Source organism: Anarrhichthys ocellatus, unplaced genomic scaffold (genome assembly GCF_004355925.1).
Source record: "Anarrhichthys ocellatus isolate YVR2014 unplaced genomic scaffold, GSC_Weel_1.0 scaffold55, whole genome shotgun sequence".
Classification (NCBI taxonomy): Eukaryota; Metazoa; Chordata; class Actinopteri; order Perciformes; family Anarhichadidae; genus Anarrhichthys; species Anarrhichthys ocellatus.
The window spans coordinates 1771653-1797940 of NW_022280085.1; the positions used below are offsets into that span (position 1 = coordinate 1771653).

General features: G+C 43.1%; 2 protein-coding genes and 1 long non-coding RNA gene across 6 annotated transcripts; 2 read left to right on the forward strand and 1 right to left on the reverse strand.

Moving 5' to 3' along the window:
* Positions 1–227: 227 nt before the first annotated feature.
* On the reverse strand, positions 228–10107 carry LOC116396435 (uncharacterized). 4 transcript variants are annotated; one of them, XR_004213596.1, is made up of 4 exons: positions 10023–10107; positions 7539–7693; positions 1008–1115; positions 228–578 (listed from the first exon to the last, which is right to left on the reverse strand). It is a non-coding gene; the product is annotated as an uncharacterized LOC116396435 (long non-coding RNA). The 4 variants fall into 4 exon arrangements; XR_004213598.1 differs by lacking the exon at positions 10023–10107 and adding an exon at positions 9317–9993; XR_004213597.1 differs by lacking the exon at positions 10023–10107 and adding an exon at positions 9334–9992.
* Positions 10108–12901: 2794 nt separating this feature from the next.
* On the forward strand, positions 12902–16305 carry prl (prolactin). The gene is made up of 5 exons (XM_031870966.1): positions 12902–12986; positions 14051–14163; positions 14354–14461; positions 14567–14749; positions 15342–16305. The coding sequence occupies exons 1-5, from the start codon at positions 12941–12943 to the stop codon at positions 15531–15533; spliced, it is 642 nt and encodes a 213-aa protein (XP_031726826.1). The 5' UTR covers positions 12902–12940; the 3' UTR covers positions 15534–16305.
* Positions 16306–17764: 1459 nt separating this feature from the next.
* Positions 17765–24674, forward strand: LOC116396383 (dual specificity protein phosphatase 3-like). Its single transcript, XM_031870967.1, has 3 exons — positions 17765–18073; positions 21469–21701; positions 22524–24674. Exons 1-3 carry the CDS (start codon positions 17895–17897, stop codon positions 22727–22729), a joined length of 618 nt encoding a protein of 205 aa, XP_031726827.1. The 5' UTR covers positions 17765–17894; the 3' UTR covers positions 22730–24674.
* Positions 24675–26288: the final 1614 nt, after the last annotated feature.

Sequence of the window (26288 nt, forward strand, 5' to 3'; positions counted from 1 at the left end):
AGTCACGTCCGAGTGTCGAGTCTACTTTGACTTCAGCCCCTTCAAGCTCATACAAGAATGTTACGTTAACAAAAATTGTTTTCTTTTGGTCTATTTTCCATAAGAATCAAATATATACATACTCCTAAATATTAAAATAGTTCAGACATGCAAGGCAAAAGTCTATGTTCATATTCCAAGTAGAGGTCCAACCTCCAAATGGTGAATAAAAAGAGGCCAAAAATCAGTTTTTTTTATACCAAGTATTTGATACTTTTATTTCCATTTATAAGTATTCATCTCAAGTCGACAATTTACAGTACAGCTCAGCTCTCTGGAATTGTCTACAGGTCGATGTGCTGCATGTCAGCTGCAGAAGGAGAAGGGGAATGGCGGTAAGACTGAGGGACACCTGATAAGCCTATAACGGGTGGGGAGGGGGGAGGAAACTGTGGTTACTGCCACCACATCCCAAATTCAGCCCAAATCAACACTTTTGTCACGCATGATCATCCTTATCATCATTATCGTCATCATTCAGTTCAGTGTTGTTGTGGAGAAGGGAATGCTGGGAACTTGGAGGACTCAGTGCAGTGGACCTGGAAGAGAGAGAAAAAAGCAAAACATTCTCATTTTTGAGTTTTTCTTGATTATTTTGCTGCTTTTCCTTGCTGTTGTCATATCATATTTGGGTTTTCCAACTCTTTAACAGTGGGCCTTTTTCCCAGGAGACATTTTGACTTGTCCCAAATAGTGAGTCAGCATAAAACTAAAGGCGCTACATTGAATCCAGCCATCATTCATTGTATTATTTACACCTGTGCTTTTCCTACCGTGACATGTCAAAGTGTCTTCCATGAAAAAGGCCCGTTACTCTGCAACGGTTACACTTTGTTGACAATTGTCTGCTGAAAGTGAGCGCGTCTGAATGCGACTCACAGATATAGCATCATTCGTTAATTAACCCCCCAACCTGAATTGCTTCGTGTCGACTATGAATGAATCGGCAAATTGTGTCCCATCCTTACATTCGAGGTTGGAGGGCGACTCCTCATGACCCCTCAGCTGCACTCTTCACACAAGCAGCAAAAGCCTCCATCAGATCTTTGCAGCCCTCTGCTCCCTTCTCTGCCACGCTGCAAAGAAAGATTTAACCGCTGTTAGAATAAACATTGCACGAGTGATTGTTGCATTTCAATGTCACCTTCTCGCACAGATGGCATGCGAGCTGGAAACAGAAAGAGGAATGACAGGAGGCTTTAGTCAGCAGCAGTGGACTCAACTAAGTCCCGGTCCAACTAATTCTGTTGACAGAGCAGTTGGGCGTCTCATGTGCAAACAGGTTTTAATGGCAGAAACAACCATTAAAAAGTTATTTTTCCTTCTCTTTAAGATTTTCTAAAGACATGGAAAGTGACTAATGTCGTCAGGGTGCTGAGCATCTCCCCCCAATGATCAACTTCTTCACACAGTGTGATCCCAACCACTTTAACAACCAAAATGAAGGACATCCGGTGAAATGTTCCCACAATGACGACTGTTCTGTGAGTTTGAAATGCAATGGTTGACGAAGAGAAAAAAAAAACACAAGACAGAAGGAAGAGACAAAAGGGGGATGAAAGTGAGAGAGAGAGAAACAGAATGCGGGCTAACACAGGAGCAAACACAGCAGCAGACAGTGCCACAGTGCATTAGGGTGATGGAGCGAGAGGGAGGGAGGGAAAGAGAGGGAGGAGGAGGGAGGGGTAGAGAGAGCCATGTGGGTGAGCCCATCTGTTTGATGGGACACCAGAGAGGGAGGGAGGGAGGGAGGTTGCGGGATCATGCAGAGATGACAAGACACGGAGGTAAGAGGGCAGGCCAGCAGGAGGCGGAGGAGGAGGCGGGGTTTCACGATACATGAATGTAAACCCATCCTTTGGCTCCTCCTATCACTTCATGACACATCCCCTCTGTTCTGCTTTTCCTCCAATCCCTTCTCAACCCAGGGCAGCAATGCTCCTCTCCATCATCTCCTAAACATCAGCCATCCAACCATCCTGGCTCAAATTCAAAATAAAGCAGCCACTGCTTACCATATAAAAATATATATATATATATTTTTTTTTTGCTATGGCCTACTCATTCAAAAAATAAGGTTGGTGTTTTTACAGAGTGAGCAACAGACATTCAGTGTATAAATATTCAGTTAATACTTCTCTTTATGGTCGTTTTCATCGATAGTTACACGCATATTCTCAGGAGACTCACAGGAAACAATGCATGCATGTTATTCAGTGATACCGTTTGTACTTGTATCTCATCATCAGCCTCACTACTGTTCCCTCTATCACAATAACTGTATTAAAAAAGTGCTGGATTCCAAATTCAGAGCATTACTTATTTACATATGTACATTAATACTTCCCAAGACCTGTAGGCCTATAATGCCCTGTCTTTTATTTTCAGCTTTGTGTCATCAGTCAAAACACACAACAGAGCAGAATTACTGCAAATCTACAGTAAAAACATTGGAAACGCCATCACATGAGAGCTTCAAAGCCATTTTAATACACTAGCTTTGGGTCATCTCTGCTGCCTTATCTCTTTGTGTGGCGGCCGGGTGGTGATGTAACACACACAGCTAGCTGCCGCAGATTATCACTCAGCACTTTACTTTGCCAGGAGGGATGGAGCGAAGTGTGTGTGTGTCTGTGTGTGAAGATGAGAGCCATCGACTTTGTGTCGTTGCAGGCGTGCGTCCCTGGTGGTGTGTTGTAGCGCGTGCGCCTGGACGGAGTCAATGAGGGTTTATGATTGGCAGAGAGTCTGACCCGGAGGCTGTCGATAATCCTGCTGCAGCAGCGTCGCTCCACCACAACACACATGTATGTACTCCTCCACCTCCATCCTAACAGGAGCCGACTGAAGGAGCGTTAGCAACGCTAGAGAAGCCTAAAGAAAGTCTCATCGAACCAGTTAGGGCTGTATTACGCAACAGGGGAAATGTGGGCTCTACGCAATTGTGTATTTTTCAAAATAAAAGCACTGCCCTTTATTCTAAATCTTCTAATATCATAATATCAACGCGCATTAATTCTACAGATTCTCTCATGTGATTCATTTTCAGATCTCTGTATATACATGCATGTAGTATGAAGTGCACACCGGGGCCATTACAGAAAGCATCAGAGGCAGGGCTGGTCACATGGACAAGCAGGGAGGGGGGGTTGGGTGTAGAGGAGCCAATGACATCACCACCACCGCGGCCATTACGCAATCTCCTGAGGGGAAACACGGCTCAGAGCGAGGTCCCGTTACAGTGTCATAGGGCACGGGGTTGTAATGGCGACCAGTGGCCGAATAATGTAGGCCAATCCATACTCAATAGACTCATTACATAATGCGAAAAAGTTTGACTCTGAATTCATCTCCATAACTGGTGGATCGCCAGCATGATTCGTAATCCGAAACCACCGCTGCCGAGCACCGGCCGCATCCTGATCACCGCTCAGGAGAAGCGACGGCGTCCTCCCGTCTCGGACACGATCAGGAAATGAGGGCTGAATTATTTAGACTGATCTGGCTGTAGCAAGTCCCCTGGGACGCGCATGCATAATAGATCACCGAGCAGGTGCACGCAGTCCACGATGATGTAGAGGCCAAATATTAGTGAAGAGACCATGTGATTAAGGCTATCATCTCGTGGGGATGCTGTCCCCGGGGCGTCTCGGGACAGCGTTTCCCAAACTTTTTGGCACTTGTGAACTGCCGTCACCGGTTGCATGACGTAATGCTGTGTAATGCCTGTCCCAGGCTGTTTATAATCTCATGACCCCTCAGATTAAAATAATCAATAATAATCAAATAATTATTCACCGCTTCAGGCAGCAACAAAAATGACACCCAGCTCCAGTTTGTGGCTCTCATGTGTTTACCATTAATTACATTACAATATATACCATTACATTCAAGTCACAGAGCCAAGCGTCTGTGTTCCTTATATACTTTTCTCTATATAAGCCCACATCAAAAAAGTTGGACCGCCCCTGATCCAGTTGGACTGGAGACTCTTAATACAACTATGAAATGTGTAATCTATAAGAAGACCTTCTCAGAGACATGAGTGCACAACTTCAGAGCAGCGCTCAGATTACAGCAGAGTCACCAAATTCCATAACGAGAACCACCAGCACAGATTCCAGTGGCAAGAATGCACATGCGTGTCTGCACATACGTCCGCAGGCAATCAGTTACAGAGACATGGGTGTGTTTTTGTGTGTGTGGAGGTCAAAGGAAGAGGAGGGAGGGTCTATATGTTCCAGTCTGATGAAAGAGCCCGGTGTCTCAAAGTACACAGAGTTAGTACATGTTAGCTAAAGGAGTTTGCAAAGTACTATTCGTGGTAAATATTAGCAAAAGAACTAACAGCTCACAAAGCCCACATTCTGCACTGCACATGTCAGCACGGGCCTTATAGATCTACCCTGTTGTTCATCAGGAGCCGCTGCACAAAGCTTCATCTCGTATAGTTCTTTCTAGCTGTGACACATTATTTTAGAAAAGTGAGGAAAAACAAATGTAATGATAGTGAGTTTTTTCCACTCTTATCTAATAGTTATCTTCCTTCAAACAAGTGTCTGCATCTTGAAACGATAAAGTGTCGGCATCTCAGTCAAGACAAATTCAACTACGTTCTAAAAGATGCTGTTGATTTGCATTGAAACTAGCTGAGATATTTGTGCTGCACTGCAGAACAAAGCAGGACTCAATTACAGACAATGAACATAAACAAACAAAGTTACTTTAAGACTACCATAACAATATTCCAGCTGTTGGACAGGGGCATAATTTATGTAACCAAACTTCAAATAAAGGCGTTAAAATGGTTTAACAAATGACTGATGTGAAAGTGAAATGTATACTGTACAACACATGTGACATTTTAAAAGGCCTGCCATGCGTTCTTGTCTCACACATGCTCATATGGCCTGTGGCTCGTACGTCACCTCTGTGTGACTTTGCTGGTGTGACTGTGACAAGGTCAGAGCGACAAGTAAAAAATAATTAAAAAAATAAAACAAATTCTCCCATGTAACCAAATAAAAACAACTTGTCCTGAAACTGTGGAAAAGTGATCAAATCTGACCTAGAGTGAGCATGAAGAGAAGCTCATCACAAGAGGAGAGGGGACAAAACTAAGATGGCCGCCTCCACATGTCTCTGGCTGAGTGTGAATGGGAGGCTGTTCCTTCTTCGGCTGACCTGGTTAAAAGAAGCAGGTGTCGGGTCGAGGGGGTCACATGATCTATGGAAGGGGCCATGTCACGCCGTCCCGCATGTACAGTCTCACTCGTACACACTTCCATCCATGGATTCTATAAATACATAGGGGCTCATGGTGTTCATTACACAGAGCCAGCCATGTGATAGCTACAGTAGACTGGAAGCCGGAAATCAAAAGCCCTAATAAAAACTATCCTAGACGGGTTACTTTCATAGTGACCACCAGTTGTAATCAATGTCAAATTGTTTCCTTGTCTCAAAGTAAATGGGTTTGTGGTCACAGTAAGTGGCTGAAATAAGGTCAGTGATTAACACAAGCTTAAGAGATATTAAGGGTTTTGTTCTACGACATTAAATATTTCAGCAAATACCCTGCTGGTGGGTCTGATGGGACTACAGAGGTGGTCTGGGACATTAAAGGGAACGTTCACCCCAAAATCGAAAACACATGAACTAAATTTCTTCATGAGACTTCAACAAGGTCTGTGGATTATCTTCAGTAACCGGGTCATGATTTCTGGAAAGGGACATGTAGTCCTATTATAACTGAAGATGTTAGTAGTTTAAAGCCTAACGTTAGCTTTTTTACTTCTGACGACTGCATTTACGCTTCAAAAGTGTTTTTTGAAAGGGATCTTGCTGAGCAAAACATGTACATATCATGATCTCTGTTTGCCATAAAGCATGGTTGTGCTTGTGTGAAAAAAAAAGTTGAACAAAAACACTTTTCTTGCAGATGTATCTAGCTGTATACTGGAAGGGGCCAATGTGGCCCTCAGATCAACACCGTTAGCTTAGCGCTATATTTGCTAGCGCTGGAGCCACCTGACTATCCACCTCTCAAGGTCATGGGTTCATGCTCTGCTGATATTTGCAGTCACGACCCCACATGCACTTATCACCTGAAACCGTGACGTGCAGCATGAGAACAACCTTGTCACCATGAACCCATTGCACTGTGCTTTAAAAAGACCCTATGGAGCGCCAACCTTGGCCCAGGCCTTTAACGAGCAGCAATAAACGGCCAACTTTCTCCGTGACCGAACATGTCTGCAGCTTTTAACAGTGATGGATCACTTATGTTCACAGCACCTAAACATGGAGCTGTCACAGAAATGTCAAAGTTATCTGTCAAATCAAAAGGGATCTTGAAGTGTCCTCTGACACTTTATAAGGAAAAAACAATAGGGGGAGGGGCAAAGTTGGCATTTGCAAAACTGTTACACATGATTAGCCCACCACCCATGCCTTGCCTTGCCCCACCAGCCCTCCCTCCTCCACCTCAACCTGCCGTCTTATCTAAAGGCTTCACACACCCACACACCCACCGTCACCTTATCAAGGCCCGACAGGCCACAAAATGTGTCTACTCTGCACAAATATAATTATTAGAAATATCAGCCCTCAAGTGGTCAAGAAATGCAGTTAACTCCTCCTGATGATCCATTTGAAGACCCGGCTCAGTGACCCTCCACACAAACCCCTATCTGTCCAAATGGACCGTTCTAGAGAAGACGTGTGAAGGCTTGATGTGCGCCCAAGTGTTCTATCATTGCACACACACACACACACACACACACACACACACACACACACACACACACACACACACACACACAGAGTAAATACCCCCCAAAATATCTCCGAGCTGCTGGCGTCATTTTTTTCGGTGATATGGCAAAAAAAAGGAGACGGCGACGGACTAAAAGGGAACGCGCCAACGCAAGGTATTCTGGAGAAAGGGAGGCTGGTGATGCAAGCAGATTCCCGGCCTTCATCCATGCGTACGCATGAGAATCAAACATCACCCCACTGCCACACATCATTAATCCCCTAATCACTCTCCCCTTGCATAGGGTACCCCAAGTTCTCATAACCGCTAGCCCCCCCCCCCCCCCGCAGCTACATAGGATGTCGGATTCAGTTACATTTACATGAAAGACTTCGGTCTCTTTTGGTGGTTTTTCACAGCGCCAACCCCCCCAACGTCCTCCGAAGAGACTCCATTTTAGCTTGGTGCGTTTCAGGATGCTGCGGTCTTCCGATGCAGAAGTCGCCATTGGAAGGAATCAGCTGTTGGACAGCTCGTTGTAGGGGGACTTGATTCAAATAGGTCAGGGTTTCGGGTTTTACCTCAAGAACTCTTGAAAGGCAGTGGAGAACTTGTGGAGCGTTCAGGAGGTGCACGAAGCTTCATGTGTGCGAGTTTGGTGTTGTCGTGATGGAAGGACTGAAGGATGCGCAAAATAAAATAAGACACATTCACACAATGTGTAAAAAAAAACGTCACCTACCATTTGTCCAGGTCAGCCTTGATGGTGACACAAGCAGCGGGGACGGGGGCCTCGGCGGGGGCGGCGGCGGTCTCGGAGTCCGACATGTCTGCGGTGGTGCTGGTGCTGGTGCTTGGTGTCTAGGGTGCTTGTCCTGTCCTGTTCCTGTCCTCCGCCTATGGACCCAGAGCCACCGAGAGACACAGAGAGAGAGAGTAGAGAGAGAGAGACAGCAGAGTTGAGAGTGAGTTTGTGGAAGGGGAGGGCGCACGGGAGGAGGTGGGAGGAGATAAACATGTGAGTGAGCAGCACACGTGTGTCCACAGCGGTCAGGGGGATGGGGGGCACAGGGGTGAAGGGGCATTAACCCACAATGAGGTACAAAGGGAGAGGATTGGACAACAGGGGACAAAAGAGATTAAAGGTTGAGGTGTCTGCAAGGAGGAGCTCAACACCGGGAGCTACAACTCTCACCAAAATATGTCAACAGTGGTGGAGAAAAAGTCAACGCATCCATTCATTTCACAGCCCACAACATAATATCATCTCTCCATTGAGTTTGTGCCACCTAGTGGCGGCTTTGCGCAAGAGGTCTCAGCATCTTCTTGCCGCAAATGCAGTCTTTATGGCAGCACACTGCAGCCATGCTTCTTCAAAAAGAAAAGGTCAGGAAACTTAAACGCAGCAAAAACAATGTTTTTCGGGCTGAACTAAAGTGAAAGGACGTTTGTGTTTCATGAGCGTCTTCTACAGCAACATACTGCGTGTATTCGACACCATGTGGTAGCAGCGGCCTACATTGAGCCATGTGGTCTTGTAGGGACAGACTCAAGGTTTTCCAAGGTCAGTCAGAACTTAGTAGGACTTCAGAAGTTTGGACTAAGGCCCGCGACGACTGAGTTACAGTATCAAGAGAATCTTCGGCTTTTACACCACTTTTCCATTTTAATCAGTTAATTTTTCTGTTCACTAATCTAAGAATCCAAGAATATTTGGACATACTTTGGATCCATATAGTTGCAGAACATTAAGAACGTCATTAATAGCTAGAAAAAGGATTTTTTTTGACGATATAGACATCAGCTTCACATTTTTATCTGACCAAAAGCTACCAAACGGAACTGTTTTCCATAAGTTTTAACTTGCAAGTAATTTATGATTAAACTTGGTTTATATTGATTGCAGGATTGCCTACAATAACCAACACTGTAGGAAAAGACAATTTTATTTTTAAATATTACATTCAATTCAATGTTTGTTTTTCTCAATGCTTGGAGTACAAGTGTTAAAGAGTTAATTTGCCTCAATACGTTGCTGGCTTCAGTTTATGTAGCTCATGTTCTTAACAAAGCATGAATGAAACATTATGTGTGTGCACTGCCCCTTCAACGGCATGAAGACATCTTTACGACCCAAGTTTATCGTCCGCCATCACTGCGGACGCTGTAATGTTACATCACAGTTATGTTACATCACAGTTACGCAACAACGTGCACGAGCGGTCGAAGCTGCTGCTTTGCATACAAGCTAATAGCATCGCGGGTTTAATCACGGAAACGCACATTACCTCCGTTACAAAGTTTGATTTCTAACACTAAAACTCTACAGACCGTGCCTACATTTATCTTCGCCCTTTCTAAAACACAGAAAAGTGACTTTAATTAAGTTTATTTTACTATCATTCCGCGCGTCTCGTGCGAGTACCGACGGCTCTTCGAGGCTCGCGACCGCTGCTCCCGCTACACGCCTTAAACCTCTGCTAAATTAACGGCACTTATGACTTATGGGATATGTAGTACCGAGTGAATGCACTCACGCGAGCCTCAGGCTGCTTCGAAGGACACAAACAGCGTCTGTTGCCAAGGAAAAAAGGGGAAGAACAGAAGCCTCCTTTTATTTTAACCCTCTTTTTAAAAACGTTTTTAACCCCTGCTCAACATGTGTGCCATATCGAGCACAACACGCATTAACTGGCCTCTGCCGCTTCCGAAAATAGAGCCAGCTACTCATTCATATTCAGCAAAGAGGAGAAGAAGAAGATAAAAGTGCGCAGCGCCTTAATTACATCAGCATAAAATGTCAACCAATTAACTTCCTGCGTGGAAAGAAACAAAACTCCTCACTGTTCTCTAATGCATACATTTTTTTCTGGCACAAGGACACTAGATAAAGCAGGCATATAATAGGATTCAATTAATTTGGAAAAAGGTGTAAAAGTGGTATTAAATATATTGAAGAGTAGCCTATATTATGAAGCCCCAGACTATTAATCAAATAACACGAACTCCAAATCAATCTGGAAAAAAGTTTCTCTGTGAATGCAAGTCTCTCTGAAGCATAAAGCAAAAATAACTTCAATGAGAAGCTCCTTCAACACCTCCATCCGTCCGTGTGCCAAGAGCCAAGGAGGGAACATCATGTGCTTTGAGCAACATGAGCGGCTTCCCCTTGCAGATACCCAGCACATGAGATTGAATTCATGAAACAAACCCATTAGTTGCCTACCTATCTGCAGATGGGACGTCTTGGTCCTGAGTTGGAAAACTCAAAAAGTGTCTTGAGTGTTTGCAGGAAAAGAATTGGAGGGGGGGGGGGGGCTTCAGTGTGCTGCAAGTGCTCTGTAGCCTTAGTGAATGTGATCTCACTGGGAAAAGGGGTGTGTGTGTGTGTGTGAGCCGTAGCTCTTGGTTTACGAGCATGTGTGCATGTGTGTACTCGTGGTATGTGCATTGCAAACATGGGGGCCGAAAGACAGAGGGGGGGGGAGGAAAAAAGAAAAATGTCAAGGAAGCCTTAGCGGAGAGAGCTATAGGAAGGGTGTGGGAGGGGCTCTGCACATGTAACATGTACAATCCAACATGTCTGACTGGCTGTGGTGGACTGCGGCAAGGTCGACATGCCATAGACACAAGTGAAATATAGAGGGTCTTATCTGTATTCACATGAATGCACACACACACACACACACACTCACACAAACCCTTATTTTTTCTTTGCAAGACTACACAAGCAACAGCAATTGGCTTGCAGCAATTAGGAATTAAAACGTAAAATATGTGTGCGTGTGTGTGTGTGTGTGTGGGGGGGGGGGGGGTTTGTTACTGGAGGTGACCTCTTGCAGGTGATGAACTCAGCGGAGCCTTTAAAGTCAGTCTGTAGGTCACACACGGGGAGGCCCACCCGTGCACGGGGGTGCGGCACGCTTGTGCAGCACGCCATGTAAGGAGGATTGACTGGAAGGAGGCTCATGTTTACAGCAAGGTGTCAAAAACACACAGGACGCCAGGAGAGCTCCAGCCTGCTGAACAAGACGGTCCGGGTGTTGTTTCTTGCAAGCAGAGTGGATGTGTGGCTTTCTGAAGAGCTCTCCTGGAAAGGAAACTACTGTATTTATTTATTGTTCCTTTCAGGGTCCCCTTTAACAGCTCAGAAAACACATTGTTTTGTCACATTGATACTTCATGACTTCTCTTATAAAAGTGCTTATAAACATGACAGAGGTATGTTACACAAAATAATGTATAGGTTGTACAATATGGTTAAATACAAAGGATTTTCATATGTTCTATGTGTATCTGGGACTTTTTATGCAGCCCTGCAGCTCCAAAATTCCAAATGATCCTTTTTGGATTTGTGTCACTGAAGTTAATAAGATGTTCAAAAAGGAAATTGCATTACTTACGTTTTGGGCCAGTTTGCCCTCGGAGATGTCCAACTGACCCAAAACGTAAGTAATACAATGGATCATAGAGCACGGAAGGCCTCTGGACAAGGGAGGGCCATGAAGACGGAAGAAGAAGAACAAGGAGAACAAGAAGAACAAGAAGAAGTTAGAAAGGCTAAATAACAACAGCAACATAAAGCTACTTTTTCAAACCCACATAATACATTTATTAACCAGAGAACTCACATATGAGCATAGCACCATCACATACTAAACCTACTTCTTTGTCTGTAAATGACTGTTTGGCAAACAAAAGGAATCTTTATAGTTCATCGTGCACCGTCCACATGACTTATACAACGTGAAATGTGTCCTTGTTTGATGTACGTTAATGCTTTATGTTCTGGTCTTTCTGTTTTGACTCTCATTCACCATGAACTGCTCTGTTCACAGCCTGAGACTAATAACACATTTAACACTTGATATTCAGACCAGCTCCTATAGCCTCTCTGTCTCTGTCAGTATGTCACGCTATCAGCCAATCACTTTAGTCAAAAAAAGTGTTTTTCCTGCTAATAAGACGGAGATATTGACCTCAAAGTTGTATTACTTAAGTTGTTTCTTCTGTCTCCATTCTCTCCCCTTCCTGTCCCTCTGTTTTCCCATGTTTGGTCTGTCTGGCAGTGTCGTTCCACATCTGTCCACCAGGCGTCCCCGTTGAGTCATCTGCCCTGCATGATTGCAAATTGTTTGTTAAACCAGAACTGATGTCTGCAGGCAAGGCGCAGTAAATATTGTCCTGATTGTGGACACACAAAAAAAAAGAAGATAATTCTATGACTTATTTAAATATTATTATTATATTATCTCCAGAGAAAAAACACATTAAAAGGGAAAAACATTAAAATCATAATGATATTTTTTTTTTACCCATACAGCAGTGAGGTCTGTGGGATCCCAACACTATACACACAGTACAATAACAATACCAGTACAGTTATTTATATTTATTTTAGTAGAATAGTTACGCCCACAAAAAAGAGGTTGAGGTCTGTTATGTAATCAGTTAGACTTCGATACACATACAGCCCTTATATGCAGGTTTATTATCTACAAGATTACACTCTCAAATACTTCACAGAATTTTAGGAGATAAAAAAGCCAATATGGCAAAATTAAACAGCAATGAAATATAACAGAAATATATTTAAATTAAGGGCAAGTACTGCTGAAGCTGGTCTGTCACTATACTTTTCTATACCAGCAGGTCTTGGGGGAGAACCTGTCTCTATTCTAAGTGGATTTAGAACAAGGATCTCTTTTTGTTTTTACAGGTTTGAGAACACAGGTAGCAGATGAGGAAAGTGGCCCACACTGTAACTATGGAAAGTTCAGCTCAGTTATGGACCCACATGGTCGTCAGCACTTTGACCATCCAATGATGCCAAAATGAATTAGGACGCAGCGTCATTACCAAACATCGTGTGAGCGTCACTGTTTTTATTCATCCATCTAATTAAGATTGGGGAGCAACTTTTTCCACGTCGCCCACAACACACACACACACACCCATACACACACTCCTGTTGCATCCATTCAAATCTCCTTGACCATGTTTCTCATTACGAACAAGTTCCCAAACAATCAGCACGCGGTGCTGCATAACCAAACCGCCGAAAGCCAAGGGACTATAAAATGGAGGCCAAGTGGAGCAAGAGAAAGACGCAAAGACTAACGGACAGGAAGCAGAAGAAGAGAGATGGCTCACAGCAGAGGAACCAATGGAAGCAAACTCTTCACGATAGGTGAGATGAGCTCAGCTTGTCTACTTTGTCTATTTATGAAGTTATTGCCATTCTTTGTCTGGGATCTATACACCAAAATGAATAAGAGATGCATCTATTTTTACCATGTTAATAGATTTTAATATAATGAAAAGCAGGGCGTGCAAAAAATCTGCACACCTCATGTTTTCTCAGCCAAAAATATTGAATCAAAATTGATATGTTCTTTTGCTGAAAACAGAGATTTTAAACATTGCGTTTAGATGATGAATCAGCCGGGCCCTTAGCTCATCACGGGCAGTATATTTATATGATAAACAACAAGAAACTGCAGTATAAATTGTTTATTTTCACACTGTAACATGTCCTATTTAGTACAGATATCAATCACGTATATCGACTAAGATTTTCAATAACCAGATTTAAGTGACGCTTATCTCAAATATTTGTTGGTATTATGCATTTGTATAAAACAGAAATCAATATCGGCGTTTTCCGCCTTTATTGGACAGATGAAAGCGTAGAGAGGAAAGAGAAAGTGTTGTGACATGCAACAAAGGCGGCTGGAATCGAACCGGGGACATTGCGACTACGTGGCATGCGCTGTAACCCGTCAGCTATACAGAGGTGCTACAATATTGGATTTTAAAAGTTTGGTTTCTGTATCAATCTCAAAAATCTAGTATTGGTCGGGCAATCATATACCACGAAAAGACTTCTTAATTCTGCTGTTTTATCCAACAAAAATTCATTCATTCATGAGTCACTCACTAAATCCTTCAGAAATAAACATGTGTAGAAGATACTGAAATATCATGCCCATCTGTTACAGCTGCCGGTTAGGATAAGCTAACCTATTTTGCTGTCATATGGTATCATATTAATAAAATGTACCATGTAAGAGAAGTAACACTTTCAGCTCATTGGAGTGTTTCAGTTCTCACAGTGTGGGCTGTGGCTGGTGTGGATCTGTAAAAGCCCATTGAGAGAGTGAATGCAATATTTTTGCTTTACATTTCAAACAGGGTTGACTTTGAGAAGTTGAAATACTGTTTTGTCTCTGTCCCTTTTTCTGTGTTCCGTAGTGTTGTACATGGTGGCAGCGTGCAGTGCCATCCCCATCAGCGACCTGCTCGACCGAGCCTCTCAGGGCTCCGACAAACTGCACTCCCTCAGCACGACTCTCACCCAGGACCTGGTCAGTATCCGGGCTTTACCAAACATACATGTCAAACCAGCTCCTGGCTTCCTGATTGCCTTTGGGGCGGAATTGTGTTATACCCATTATACTCGCATGCAAGTCTAGTTGGGTCACGAATCCAGCACAGTGAGAATGAAATACAACATGAGACAATATAATAACCATCCGCTAACCCCCCTCCCCCCAGGACTCTCATTTCCCTTCTACGGGCCGGGTGATCATGCCCCGCCCCTCAATGTGCCACACCTCCTCTCTGCAGACACCCAATGACAAGGAGCAAGCTCTTCAAGTATCAGTGAGTTACTGTACATGCATGCAATGTTTCCGACTGTCACATCTCCCCAGTTACCCTTCAGCATGTTGTATCATCTTACTATCATCTGTTTGGCTTCTTTTCCAGGAATCGGACCTGTTGTCACTGGCTCGCTCCTTGCTCCAAGCCTGGGAGGACCCGCTGGTGGTTCTGTCCACCTCTGCCAACACCCTGCCTCACCCGGCCCAAGGCGCCATATTCAACAAGATCCAGGAGCTGCAGGAGCACTCTAAGAGTCTGGGAGACGGCCTGAACGTCCTATCTGGCAAGGTGTGCAAGTGTGGGAAGACACTCATACCGTTTTCCTCTTGTATTCACTAGCCGTGTTTGAGGTTCCTGGTAATTTTGGTCCAGGGAGTGCTTTTCAAGGACCAAAAGGGTTCCTTCAGCCCATTACAAAAGGTTCCGAGGCCCTGGGGAAGTTCTGCAGTCGAAAAGTGGCTTTTTATAATGTTAATAGAAAATGTGTTTTAAGCCATAAATAAATACTTTTAATTAAAGTCTGTGCAACTCCAGAGGAGGTCGGTGGGTCAAATGTGAATTCCACCCGGTAGACTGGAGTTCGTGCCCCATGTGAAACCAAACAGTTATTTGAACCCAAACCACCATCTTTTACTAACCAAGTAGCTTTGTCACCCAAACCTAAACGTAATTGAGAAGGCATGCAGCAAGAGTGGTATAAGCAGTTATAACACTATTACGCTGATGTAAACTGATGTAGAAATGGTGATATTAAACTTATTTAGATCTTACGTACCTGTGCTTTGCGGAAAAACATACAATGCCAATATTTCATTATTTATGTTTTTCCCCCACATCCCAATCCCTCCAACTCCCTTTCCCTGCCTCCCTTCTCTCCCAGATGGGTCCAGGAGCTCAGACCATCTCCTCGCTGCCCTACATGGGAGGCAACGAAATCGGCCAGGACAGGATTTCCCAATTGATCAACTTCAATTTCCTGTTGTCCTGCTTCCGCCGCGACTCCCACAAGATTGACAGCTTCCTGAAAATATTGCGCTGCCGGGCAGCAAAAATGCTACCGGAGATGTGCTAGAAAGGGAGGCAGCCGGCGTGATGTCTCTCAAAGCTCGAATTGCCTACCAACCGTAGCTTAGCGCGTGCTGTGAATCTGCTATCTGAGCTAGTATCCTAATTAATAAGTAGTTGTCATTCTGAGCTTCCAGAAGGTGAAGATGAGGAGGAGTTACACGGCACACGCAGGAAATCTTATTTCATTTGAACACCTTTAGTCATCACGATGCATCAGTCCAATTGGAATGAGTAGAATGTTGTGATATTGTGACGTTTTAGCTCTTGAGAAACTTTTTCCCTTGTAAATTTGACAAAAAGCTGTTCTCCCGAAACAGCTTCTAGTATATTGTTAAAGGTGGTTAATAACTAGGCAGGGGAGCCGCGCAGTGAACTTAAAGGCTCACACTGTTTTGCTAACGAGGACAAAGCACGGCTCACGAACTTCCCCGGGTGGTTCCAGCTGGTCTGGCATTAGGAGCTGACCATATCGTGCTCCCATACAGTGGTAAACCGGTGTGCCATCTCTCCTGTTACTCCTCCAGTCTTGCCTTCCTTCTAAAAGCTTGTTACTTGTATGTGGTGGCAAGAAGGGTGCGACATGAGAGATCCCTCCACCAGCCAACTCTCCAAGTCTTTCTTCACACTGGGAGGCTTCGATGGAGAAAGGCCTTCTCTCCCTAACTTGCGCCCTACTGCACCATTTGCACTTTAGATTTAATCTTTCTTGAGGGTGAAACCCTTATCAATTTCAATATTTCTGTTCATCAATAAAAATCATCTCTTGCACAGTTAAATTCTTTGTCTGTGTCTTGTGAGCCCACTCTGTGGAAATGCAATGTTGAATCAATGGAGTACCACATTAAACATTGATCATGTGTTAAAGCACACATGTAGTTAAATAGTTTTAAAAAAAAAGAATAATACATTACAGGTGGATTATATCTGTGTAGAGGTGGGAGAGCATGATAACCAATCCCACCATAATCTGATATTTGCTTGATTGATAAATTGATACAAATGTCAAAGTGGGTGCTTTGAAGACAGTCCAATGGTGACAGAAGAACATTTGTTCAATTCCATTTTTCAGTTTTTTAAAACATTTTTTGTAACTTTTCGTGGCATGGCGACATTCACATTATCTGCATTTGAAACATATACAAATGGGACTTTTCAATATGCTCAGTAGCATACACAGTTTGACCAATGGAACAGTGGCTGGCTGTGTCGCAGCTGAATGACTCTCGGCAGGATAACGCAGCAATATTGTCAAATGAGATCAAGATATGTTGAAGGAGACTTAGCTGGAGTACTTAAAGAGTCATTGCAGAACGCAAAAATGTTACCACGGGGCTGTTAGTGTTTATCCGCCTCAAACAGCCAATGTACCGACTGTAGGCTACATACGTTAGCAGCTAGATAGCAACGAACACACAGATCTCAGACTCACCAGAAACTCTGGTTCTTTTTGTTATTTCCCTCCAGTCTCTCTCCTGTTTCCTCTCATCTCTGTACATTTATGAAGCAGATTCATAAAGCTCCAGGATATGTGCAAGTTATTTTACTCAAACTGCAGCATTTTTACATTCCCACGGATATGTCTTTGTGTCATATCACACCGCCCCAGGTGAATTTGTGTCCACTGGCGTCTTTCCATTGACTTCCTTGACTGGCAGACAAGGGCAAACGGGCCACAGCGGCCCAAAACATTTCCGTTCGGAGAAACGTGCTGCAGCTTCAGAAATAAATCAAACACATTTACAACGGAAACGTGTTGCAAATGAAAACAAAAACCTGCTGCAGAAAGCAGAACTAAATACATTGACAGAAAACACGTAGCAAATGCAGAAACGATGCAAAGTTAAAAACACGCAAACTCCGAAAATAAATGCAAAAAAACAATCATGAGAGACCAACGACCTATACGCCTGAATCTTACACAACTTCAAGTCAACGGGTGATGTGTTGCCATGACAACATACTTTGTGCCGGTGTTTTAAGGGGAGCGAGTTAAAAGAGAAAGTTTAAAAAATAGCCTATGAAGTCGGATGATATTGAGAATATATGCAGTACATGTAAAACTAAGATGTTAATGAAGAGGGACATTTCAAATGCAATACTGTTATTAAACCAAACTTATCACTAATGTCTGAAAGTATATATTTTTCTTTCTTATTTATTTAATTGTCTCGGGACCCCTTTAATGGGAACCACTGAGCTAGGCCCCCCTAAAAGCCCGGACCGGCCCTGCATCGGGGTCTGGCTTTCCCCACATTGAGTCGCTCTGATCGTTGAGACGCGCTGGAGGCGCACGGAGAGCAGAGCAGCCGTCGGACCGGTAAACCGACACCTGTCTGCCACGTTCACCACGTCCCAGACTTCGGCCATGAAGAACAAACACAACCAGCCGGTGATGAGCGCGTGTCCGGAGCGGCTCGACAACATGCCGAGCTTCGAGGTGACTCTCCAGCAGCTCAATGATTTGCTGACGGACGACAGCGGCTTGTACAGCTGGCCGACCAAACACTTCCACGAGGTCTACCCGCGGATCTACGTGGGCAACGCGTGAGTCGTTGTTTTCATTGCGCCACACATGTGATTAGCCCATGTCGCTCGATAATTCCGGTCACGCAGCACGAACAATCCCCACAGACGCTTTTTCCATTGACCACAATCGAAACAATTGTTACCTATTTAATTAAGAATCACTAATTATCCTGCTACAGTCTATTAATGCAGTGATACGATATTATACAACTGCATCAAAATTATGGTTATGAATATATTATAACACAATAGATGACAAAATAGATTAACCTTCAGTATCACCATTGAAATCATTATTTATTTATATATACATATACACACATATATATAAATATATAACTATAAAAATGAATATAAAAATGGTGCCTTTTGCTATATAAACCATTTTGCTTCATATATATATATATATATATATATATATATATATATAGTTCCCAAGAATACCATAAGAGCCGACATGTGTTAGAACCATCTAGAGGTGATGTATAATTAATGCCATGATTCTCAGTCTGGTCTTCAGGAACTCACTGCTGTATCATAATTACTGTCTGCTTTTCACGGGGAGTTTCCATGTGAATATGTATTAGGGTATTTAATATTTATTTCCCTTGTTCGAGACTGACTGTCTGACATCAGATCATGGAGGCAGCGCGTGTCAGACAGAAAGAGATGGAGGTAAAACAGAGCGGAGACAGACGAAGGCAGACCTGGCAGCGGTGGAGGAGGATCCGGAAATAGCTGGTGTGCTCTACCTGTTAGTGCCCTGTTGATTTGAGTGCTCTGCTATTCAATCTCTGCAATTGGCATGTCTGACTTCTTTGTGTCTCTGCTGAAGTTAAAGGGACAGTTCTCCCCCCAAATTTAAACTACATATTTCTCCTCTTACCTGCAGTGATGTGTATCAGTCTAGAGTGTGTTGGTGTAAGTTTCCTATAGAGTTGCTGGATATCTGCTTTCTCTCCGATGTAACAGACAAGATGGCACTTGGTTTGTTGTGCTCAAAGTGCCCCAAAAAAAAAAAAAATGCAATGTCTCTTTCTAGAAATCAAGACTGGGTTACAAGAGGGTTCCGTTTAGGTTTATTTTGGAAGATTACTCAAGATAATCCACAAACCTTGTTGTGAGCAGTTTCATATATGAACTACGACTTACTGACATATGCACGGTATCGTCTCATCACATAACAGAATATTGACAGTGGACAACATTAAGATACATATTACCCAGCAGTCATCATTGCATATACGACAGACATTACAAAGAAAATAGGAGATTATTCTTTTCATTGTATAGTTTTTTTATCATTTTTTTTATAGTTTCTATAGTTTCTGTAGAATAAGCATGTTTTATAGATCACTATTGACTATTTTGCAAAATAAAATGAAACCATGATGGAGATGGATTTGCTTTTTCAAGGGTTTATTTAGCAAAAAGGCACAATTTCATTGTAACTTGAGGTTGTTTTTGAACAATCACTAGCAAGGGCCTGTTCTCCGCCCAATACAGTGCATCATTGGAGGGCCTAGTCTCTCTCTCTCTCTCTGAGGGCCTCAACCCCAGGGGCCTCAGTGCTGCCACTTTGCCTGCACCGCCTAAATTTAGCCATGTGAGAGGGACGGTAAATAAAATAAATATGGAGGGGGGGGGGTATTTATTTGGGTGTTTTGTTCACATATCAACAATCTTTCTCCAGAATCACTGACTCCATGTTTAAGCCGATCGCAGCTCTTCAACATGTCCAGTATGTCGAGCTTGGAATAACAGCACTGTATGTTTCAGGCCTACAAGCAAATGAATGTTTTCAGATCTAAAAGCTTTAAAAGAGAAACAGCATCACAGTGAATCATGGCAGTGTATTAGCAGGAGAGAAACACCTCTCTGGTGCCTCCTTTGTTCCGCCTGCCTTCCTAACGGAGTCTTAATGGACGGAGCAGAAACACTTGTGTCTGTCATATTGGAGCAAGTGTCCTCACAAATATATTAACAGCTCTGTAAGGCCTCGCGGAGAGAGAGCATGATGCACCCGCGCGCTATTCTCTCACAGCCGCTACTTTTTGATGTATTGGGCTCCACTGTGCAGCCTGGAAGCCTGACAAGACTATTTTATTTTTTGTTGTTTTTTTGCTGTTGCCGAGTCGTGACGTTGGATTCAGTAGCGTGCGGAGGCTCAATTTTTAGCTCTCTACATCTAAAAGGAAGGAGCTGCCAAGTGGCACAGCAATCCCAGAGGTTCACAGTGAGAAGCAGCACATCTCTCCTGCAAGAGTGGAGAGCATTTGTATGAACGGGATGAAAGGGAAGAAGGATGAACAAAAAATGAAAGATTTAATTCCAAGGAGCCCCAAAAATGAACTCACAGAGATTTGTTTCTAAATGTAGCTCACTGTGACACAGTTTACACTACGCAGCTGAAGATGTGTAACAGTCACAATCACGACCTCTGCTTCTTCAAATGATTTCATTTGATTTGTGTCTGCTCTGGTGGATCAAATCAAGCGCTCCTTACCCACAGGTAAACTGCGTGACTAAGGTGGTTTGTTTCCACCACGCCTCATCGCCTCATGAGCACAGCTGCAGGCAAGTAAACACGGAACGTTCAGAAGGAAACAGCTGTCTGTGTAGGGAGGATTATTATTCAGTTTCATTACGTGTAGTAGTTATTAAGTACATTTGTATTTACATTTAGTTCTCACAAGACATAATGATTTATGTGAAGAAAGACATTGGGATTAAAATACTTTGAAGCTTGTTCACAGCTTCATTAAAAGAGCTCTGCACCGATTTCACACATCAGTTCATGACCCAAATTTCCAGAATCCGAGGGGCTGAGGGGCGGATTCAAAAAAGGGATTTTGCCTAAACCTGCACAATTAAGAGAAAAAAACCTCACTCTCAAAGCACCTGCAAAGGGTGCAATGCACGGTCACTAACTGTGCTGCAAAGCTCTCGTGCTATTTTGCATATTTAAATGTTGTAATATGCATATTTGGTACTTTTCTTTCCCGATGAGCCTAATTGCAAAATCAGTGCAAGCACTAGTAGCCACACGCAGTTACAGTGAAATGATCAGCGTCTTCAGAGAGTTGGTGGTAACTTTGAGATCATATTTATTTTTCTCTCTGCCATTGTTCTGCTTACTATGTTCTTGCCTCAAAGGCAAAATGTATACTTTGCCACATGAACAATTGCAATCTGATGCAAAACTTTATGGGCGTGTTTGCGCTTCGATATAAATTGCGCGGTATCTTTTGTGAATTGGATTTTAAGACGGGGCTGATAGCGGTTGCAAGTGATGACGCTATCAGCGCCATCACTTGGAATGAATTTCCGTGAATGTTCCGTGTCGAGTGTTGATTTCGCTTGATATCTTACTCAGCTGGTGTGTATTTGTTTTGCTTACCAATCGGATGCAGGTTCGTGGCGATGAACGCGATGCGTCTGAAGCGTCAGGGCATCACCCACGTCCTGAACGCCGCGGAGGGGAACTCCTTCATGCACGTCAACACCAACGCTGAGTTCTACGCCGGCACAGGCATCGTCTACCACGGCGTACCGGCCAGCGACACCGACCATTTCGACATCAGCGTGTACTTTGAAGAGGGAGCGGACTTCATCGAGAAGGCGCTGGCGCACAAAAATGGAAAAGGTCAGAGGATAGCGGAGCCGAGATGAAATGGATGTCAAATACCCCCATTGGGAAAACATGAAGGAATGCATGTGTTTATACTTACAGTCCTGATAGAGGCTGTAATTAAAGGTCATTATTAAAGCTGCACTAATCCTTATTTTTTATATAAACAGTGGATCACAGGACTATATGTAATGTGAAAGGATTCACTCATGACAAACCCAGCTCGTTGTAGCTTATTGTTTCGATTTTCCAGCCCTAAACTCTGCTTTTATCGATCATGTTTCCAGCTGCAGCGAGCTGCTATTTTCAGTGAGAATACCAGACAGCACACAGAACATGGTGAACATAGTGGAGCATTTAGCAGCTAAAGAGTCAGACATTTTTCTCAGGAGTTGGTGGAGACCAAAACAGAGCTAAAAGAGAGAGAATACGCCTCTTACTTTTGTAAAATGGCCTTAAACACGATGCTAAATCAATGCAAATCTATTCTGCTGGATGTGTAAATAGGCAAGAGTCTACAGATACGTTAGCCATCACTTTATAAGGTGATAAATAGTTGTGTTTTCATCTTGCTTTTATTACCAAAGCTACAAAGCCTAGCATAAACAGAAGCAGCTAGTTAGCAGCTAGCTATGTGAAAATGTGGAACATTTAGCAGCTACAGAGCTGGAGTTGGTGGAAACCAAAACTTAGCTGAAAGGAGAGTCAATGTTGCACTTGAACTTGTGACCTGAAACACGAAACGAATCAACTTTGCTTCTAAATAAATGCTAATGTTCCTCGGTAATATTTCAGATACGATGCCGTGACCTCGGTCGCTCTTCTCGTCCTCTCCAGGTAAAGTGTACGTTCATTGCAGGGAAGGCTACAGCCGCTCGCCCACCTTGGTCATAGCCTACCTGATGCTTCGCCAGAACATGAACGTCCACGCCGCTCTGGCCACGGTGCGACACAAGCGAGAGATCGGACCCAACGACGGCTTCCTTCGGCAGCTCTGTCGGCTGAACCAGCGGCTGGCTGCTGAGGGAAAGTTGTGGAACTAATGAAGCAGCTAAGACTGTCCGTAAGAGAGAGCAGAGGTATGCTTAGTGGCACATCACTTTCTTTCACTCGCTCTACTGATTTAACGAGCCGCAGGTCTGTGAGGGGATGATCTAGAGGGGAGGATAGACATTCTGTCTTAGACTAAGGCTGATGGCACTATGTATGTATAGTACAAAATACTACACGCAAACCTTTGACACGAACATACAGTATTGTAACACTGGTGATGCCGTGTGCTGATCATACCAGGTGCACTACTTTACTCAGCGTGTTTACATCCTGAATATTACATCTCTCTTAGTTCAGGTCTAAGTGACTATAAATAATCAGTAAGCATATTTTACTTTATTTCATGTTCTGTATGGTTTGGTGTGTTCCCCTGCTGCTCACTACTCCAGAGCACGATGTCAAAGTATAAAGGGAATGTAAATATGCATTTTAAAAAACCATAATGGTGTAACTGTTGTGATACGGTCACCGCCTTTTCTCGTCCGGCCTTCTCGCTCCATCTCCTTTCCTTTCCTTTGCGCCCTTTGTCTTGGCCTCACTCCTGCGATCACTGCCACATGTCTCAGTCCCAGCCACTCACAGATTTTAAGTGGACACTGTGATTTTCAGATTTCAGGGGTACCATTGGATGATATTACAATATCTTTTGCTAAACATGTTTTTAGAAAACTGCACAATCTTTTGACCCGTCTACAAGTCTGCCTCAGAACTTTGTCTCAAGTTAAAAATGTGTCTGCTGTCTTGTTGGTGCTTTATAGGAAGTCCTGACACTATTTCATATTGCAAAATCATTTGATTTTTAATAGTAAATTGAAGATGGTGATACAGAGGGCCGGAGAGACAACTGAGACATTTTTTTTTCTGGTGATCATCTAAGTCTGATCTAAATTGTTTTGTGTGTTTATGATTAAGAACAGCCGAACAGGTGGTTTCTAAATTCCTTCAATTGTTTAATCTGAGAAACAGATGGAAAAAATGGTTTTCTTAATACTTATTACGGCCACAAGAGGCTGACGTGCACCACTGCCCCATTTTCTCAATAAAGACTAATAGCGTTTTTTTTCATGTGAGTTTTAATTTACATTACTTGCTAACACACACTATGTTTGCCTTGTGTTTAGATTGCATGGAGAACTGGAAGAAAACATGAATGCTATTAGTCCCATTTAGAAGATGGGGTAGTGGTGAACTTCAGCCTCCTGTGGCCGAAATGAGTGTTACAACAACAAACTCCCTGGAAAAGAAATGTCAATTGTCCGAATTATTTTTAACCTGTTCTTATTAAGTCATAAACACAGCAGGAACAGTGCGGCATTTTGGGAAATATTTTTTTTGATCATATCTTCAATTATAATTCACTTCCTTGCCAAGAGTGCAGTAAGACTATTGATGCAACGCCCCATGTCTGTGTTGTAAATATGAAGCTAACGCCAGCAGCCGGTTAGCTTAGCTTAGCACAAAGACTGGAGACAGTGGGAAACAGCTAGCCTGGCTCCGTCAAAGATGACACAACCTGTAAAAGCTATAAAGCTAGGAACTAACATTTTTTATCTCATATCTCAAATGTCGTGGACTGTTTTTTGGGACGGACACAGTAACCTCCCTTACCCACGAACAACCACATATTGTCGTTACACCGTGCAGAAGATTAAACAAACAAAATACAACATGTTAATAAGTGAACTTCACAGGAGCTGGTTAAGGAGCCGGGCTAGCTTTAAGCCTTTGTGCTAAGCTAAGCTAAGCTAACTGGCTGTAGCTTCACATTTAGCCATGACAGCGGTGCCAATCTTCTCGTCTTAACTCTGGGCAAGAAAGCGCAGAAGTGTATTTCCTGAAAGAATTTCTTCATTTGACTTTGGGAGATTCTCACAGTGTTGACGACGTAAAGATTAATGCCAAATGGTCCACTGAGTGGAACCAAGCCACCAGAGCCTCTGATTGTAACTTCAACATTAGTGCGCTTACATGTACGTGTTCTTGTTGTTCTTGTGTGTTTAGTTTTGTATTGAACAGAAGCATGCTTTGTGATATAACTGTGAGCCAAAATGTTCATATTCTATTGCTAGCACAGCTATGTATCTATACATATATATCTATATATTTACCGAGTCTGCATTATTGTGTGCGCTGTATTCGTCACAAGGTGCATTAATAAGCCTGCGACTTGTGAATCATCATGTGCATTACTGAGCAGGATGTGATGTAACTGGTCGTGTCGGTAGGCTACCATTGAGTCTCACAGATTACGAGACAGCTTTTATGAAGTGCACTTTATCTAATGACACTGGTGATTGTTGTCGCTCTCTTTTCATACATTCAGGAATAAACTGAAAATGACAAACAACGCTTTCTTATTATTGATCGCTGTGGTGACATTCAGCAGAGTTCCAGACAATATTAGTGGATAATTGTTTTTTATTAACAATCGTTTACTTCTTTAACTCTGAAGATTTAACACTTAATACTGTAGTTTAATAGATGATATGTTGCTGGTTAGTCTGCACTCCGTCCTGTAGAGGGAGCAGTAAGACTACTGCAGTTGTGCTGAGATCAGCAGGGTCCCCGAGACAAACTGCAAAAACATCAGAGGCCACAACTACTGTGCAGCACAAATGTTTTATGCATAACATTCTGTTTTAGACTGATGCAACTTTACCGGGGTAGTTTCTCTATTACACTATGTTTTTATGTACAGTGTGTTGGACTACACATTTAAGATTGAAAGGGACAGTCCATCCGCATGGACATGAGTTAATACAAGGGTAACCAGTTAGTAAAATGTCTTTGATTACAAAGTGGGGTGTAGCGTTTGAAAGACGACCATATGTTTTGTTTCAATATTATTTCCATCAGGTTTATCCTACCCATCATGAGAGTTGTTCCGATACCAACATCAGAAATGCCTCCGACATAACTTAAAAAGCAGGATCGGGTCCTATACCACGTTATATCATTTATCAGCTCATTTACGCTACACTGGAACAACTACCCGGTCCCTACATCCTGCGCATCAGAGTGACACATGCTCAGTACCGATCAGGCCGGTGCAGAGCTGGCAAAATGTCAGCAATTTGACAATATTTGTCATCTGTCAAACTTGTATAATAAAATAAAGTTTTATGGCATTCATTCTCTGAATGTATTTGTTCATGTTTTAGAAAAGGGTTAAACCTGAGCCAGTCCTTACAACAAAGATAGCAATCACATCCGTACAGGGTTAGTAGTATACAGCTGTTTGAAAAGAATAATAAAATTGGGCCTATTTTTTGTTTTTAGCACACTGGTGACTGATCAGTACTTGGTATCGTGAAGGTACACATGGTATCGGAACATCTCTACAGCGGATCTAGGATATATCACCGAGACAAATACATGATTTGAGGATTGCTGTCGTAAGACAACAGATTTTGGAGGTTGAGCTCCATGGCGGGGCCTCTCTCCCTCCCCTTAAGATTTCTCCCCTTCTCGTCTTTTGCCCTCTCATCTGTTTTCATGCATGCTCTCTCTCTCTCTCTCTCTCTCTCTCTCTCTCTCTCTCTCTCTCTC

Bases quoted from the DNA above. Each gene is read 5' to 3' on its own strand.
- LOC116396383 (XM_031870967.1), top strand. From the start codon at position 17,895: ATGAAGAACAAACACAACCAGCCGGTGATGAGCGCGTGTCCGGAGCGG. The intron at 18,074-21,468 runs GTGAGTCGTTGT...AATCGGATGCAG, and splicing joins CGGATCTACGTGGGCAACGC to GTTCGTGGCGATGAACGCGA. The intron at 21,702-22,523 runs GTCAGAGGATAG...CGTCCTCTCCAG, and splicing joins GGCGCACAAAAATGGAAAAG to GTAAAGTGTACGTTCATTGC.
- prl (XM_031870966.1), top strand. From the start codon at position 12,941: ATGGCTCACAGCAGAGGAACCAATGGAAGCAAACTCTTCACGATAG. The intron at 14,462-14,566 runs GTGAGTTACTGT...CTTCTTTTCCAG, and splicing joins AGCAAGCTCTTCAAGTATCA to GAATCGGACCTGTTGTCACT. The intron at 14,750-15,341 runs GTGTGCAAGTGT...CTTCTCTCCCAG, and splicing joins TGAACGTCCTATCTGGCAAG to ATGGGTCCAGGAGCTCAGAC.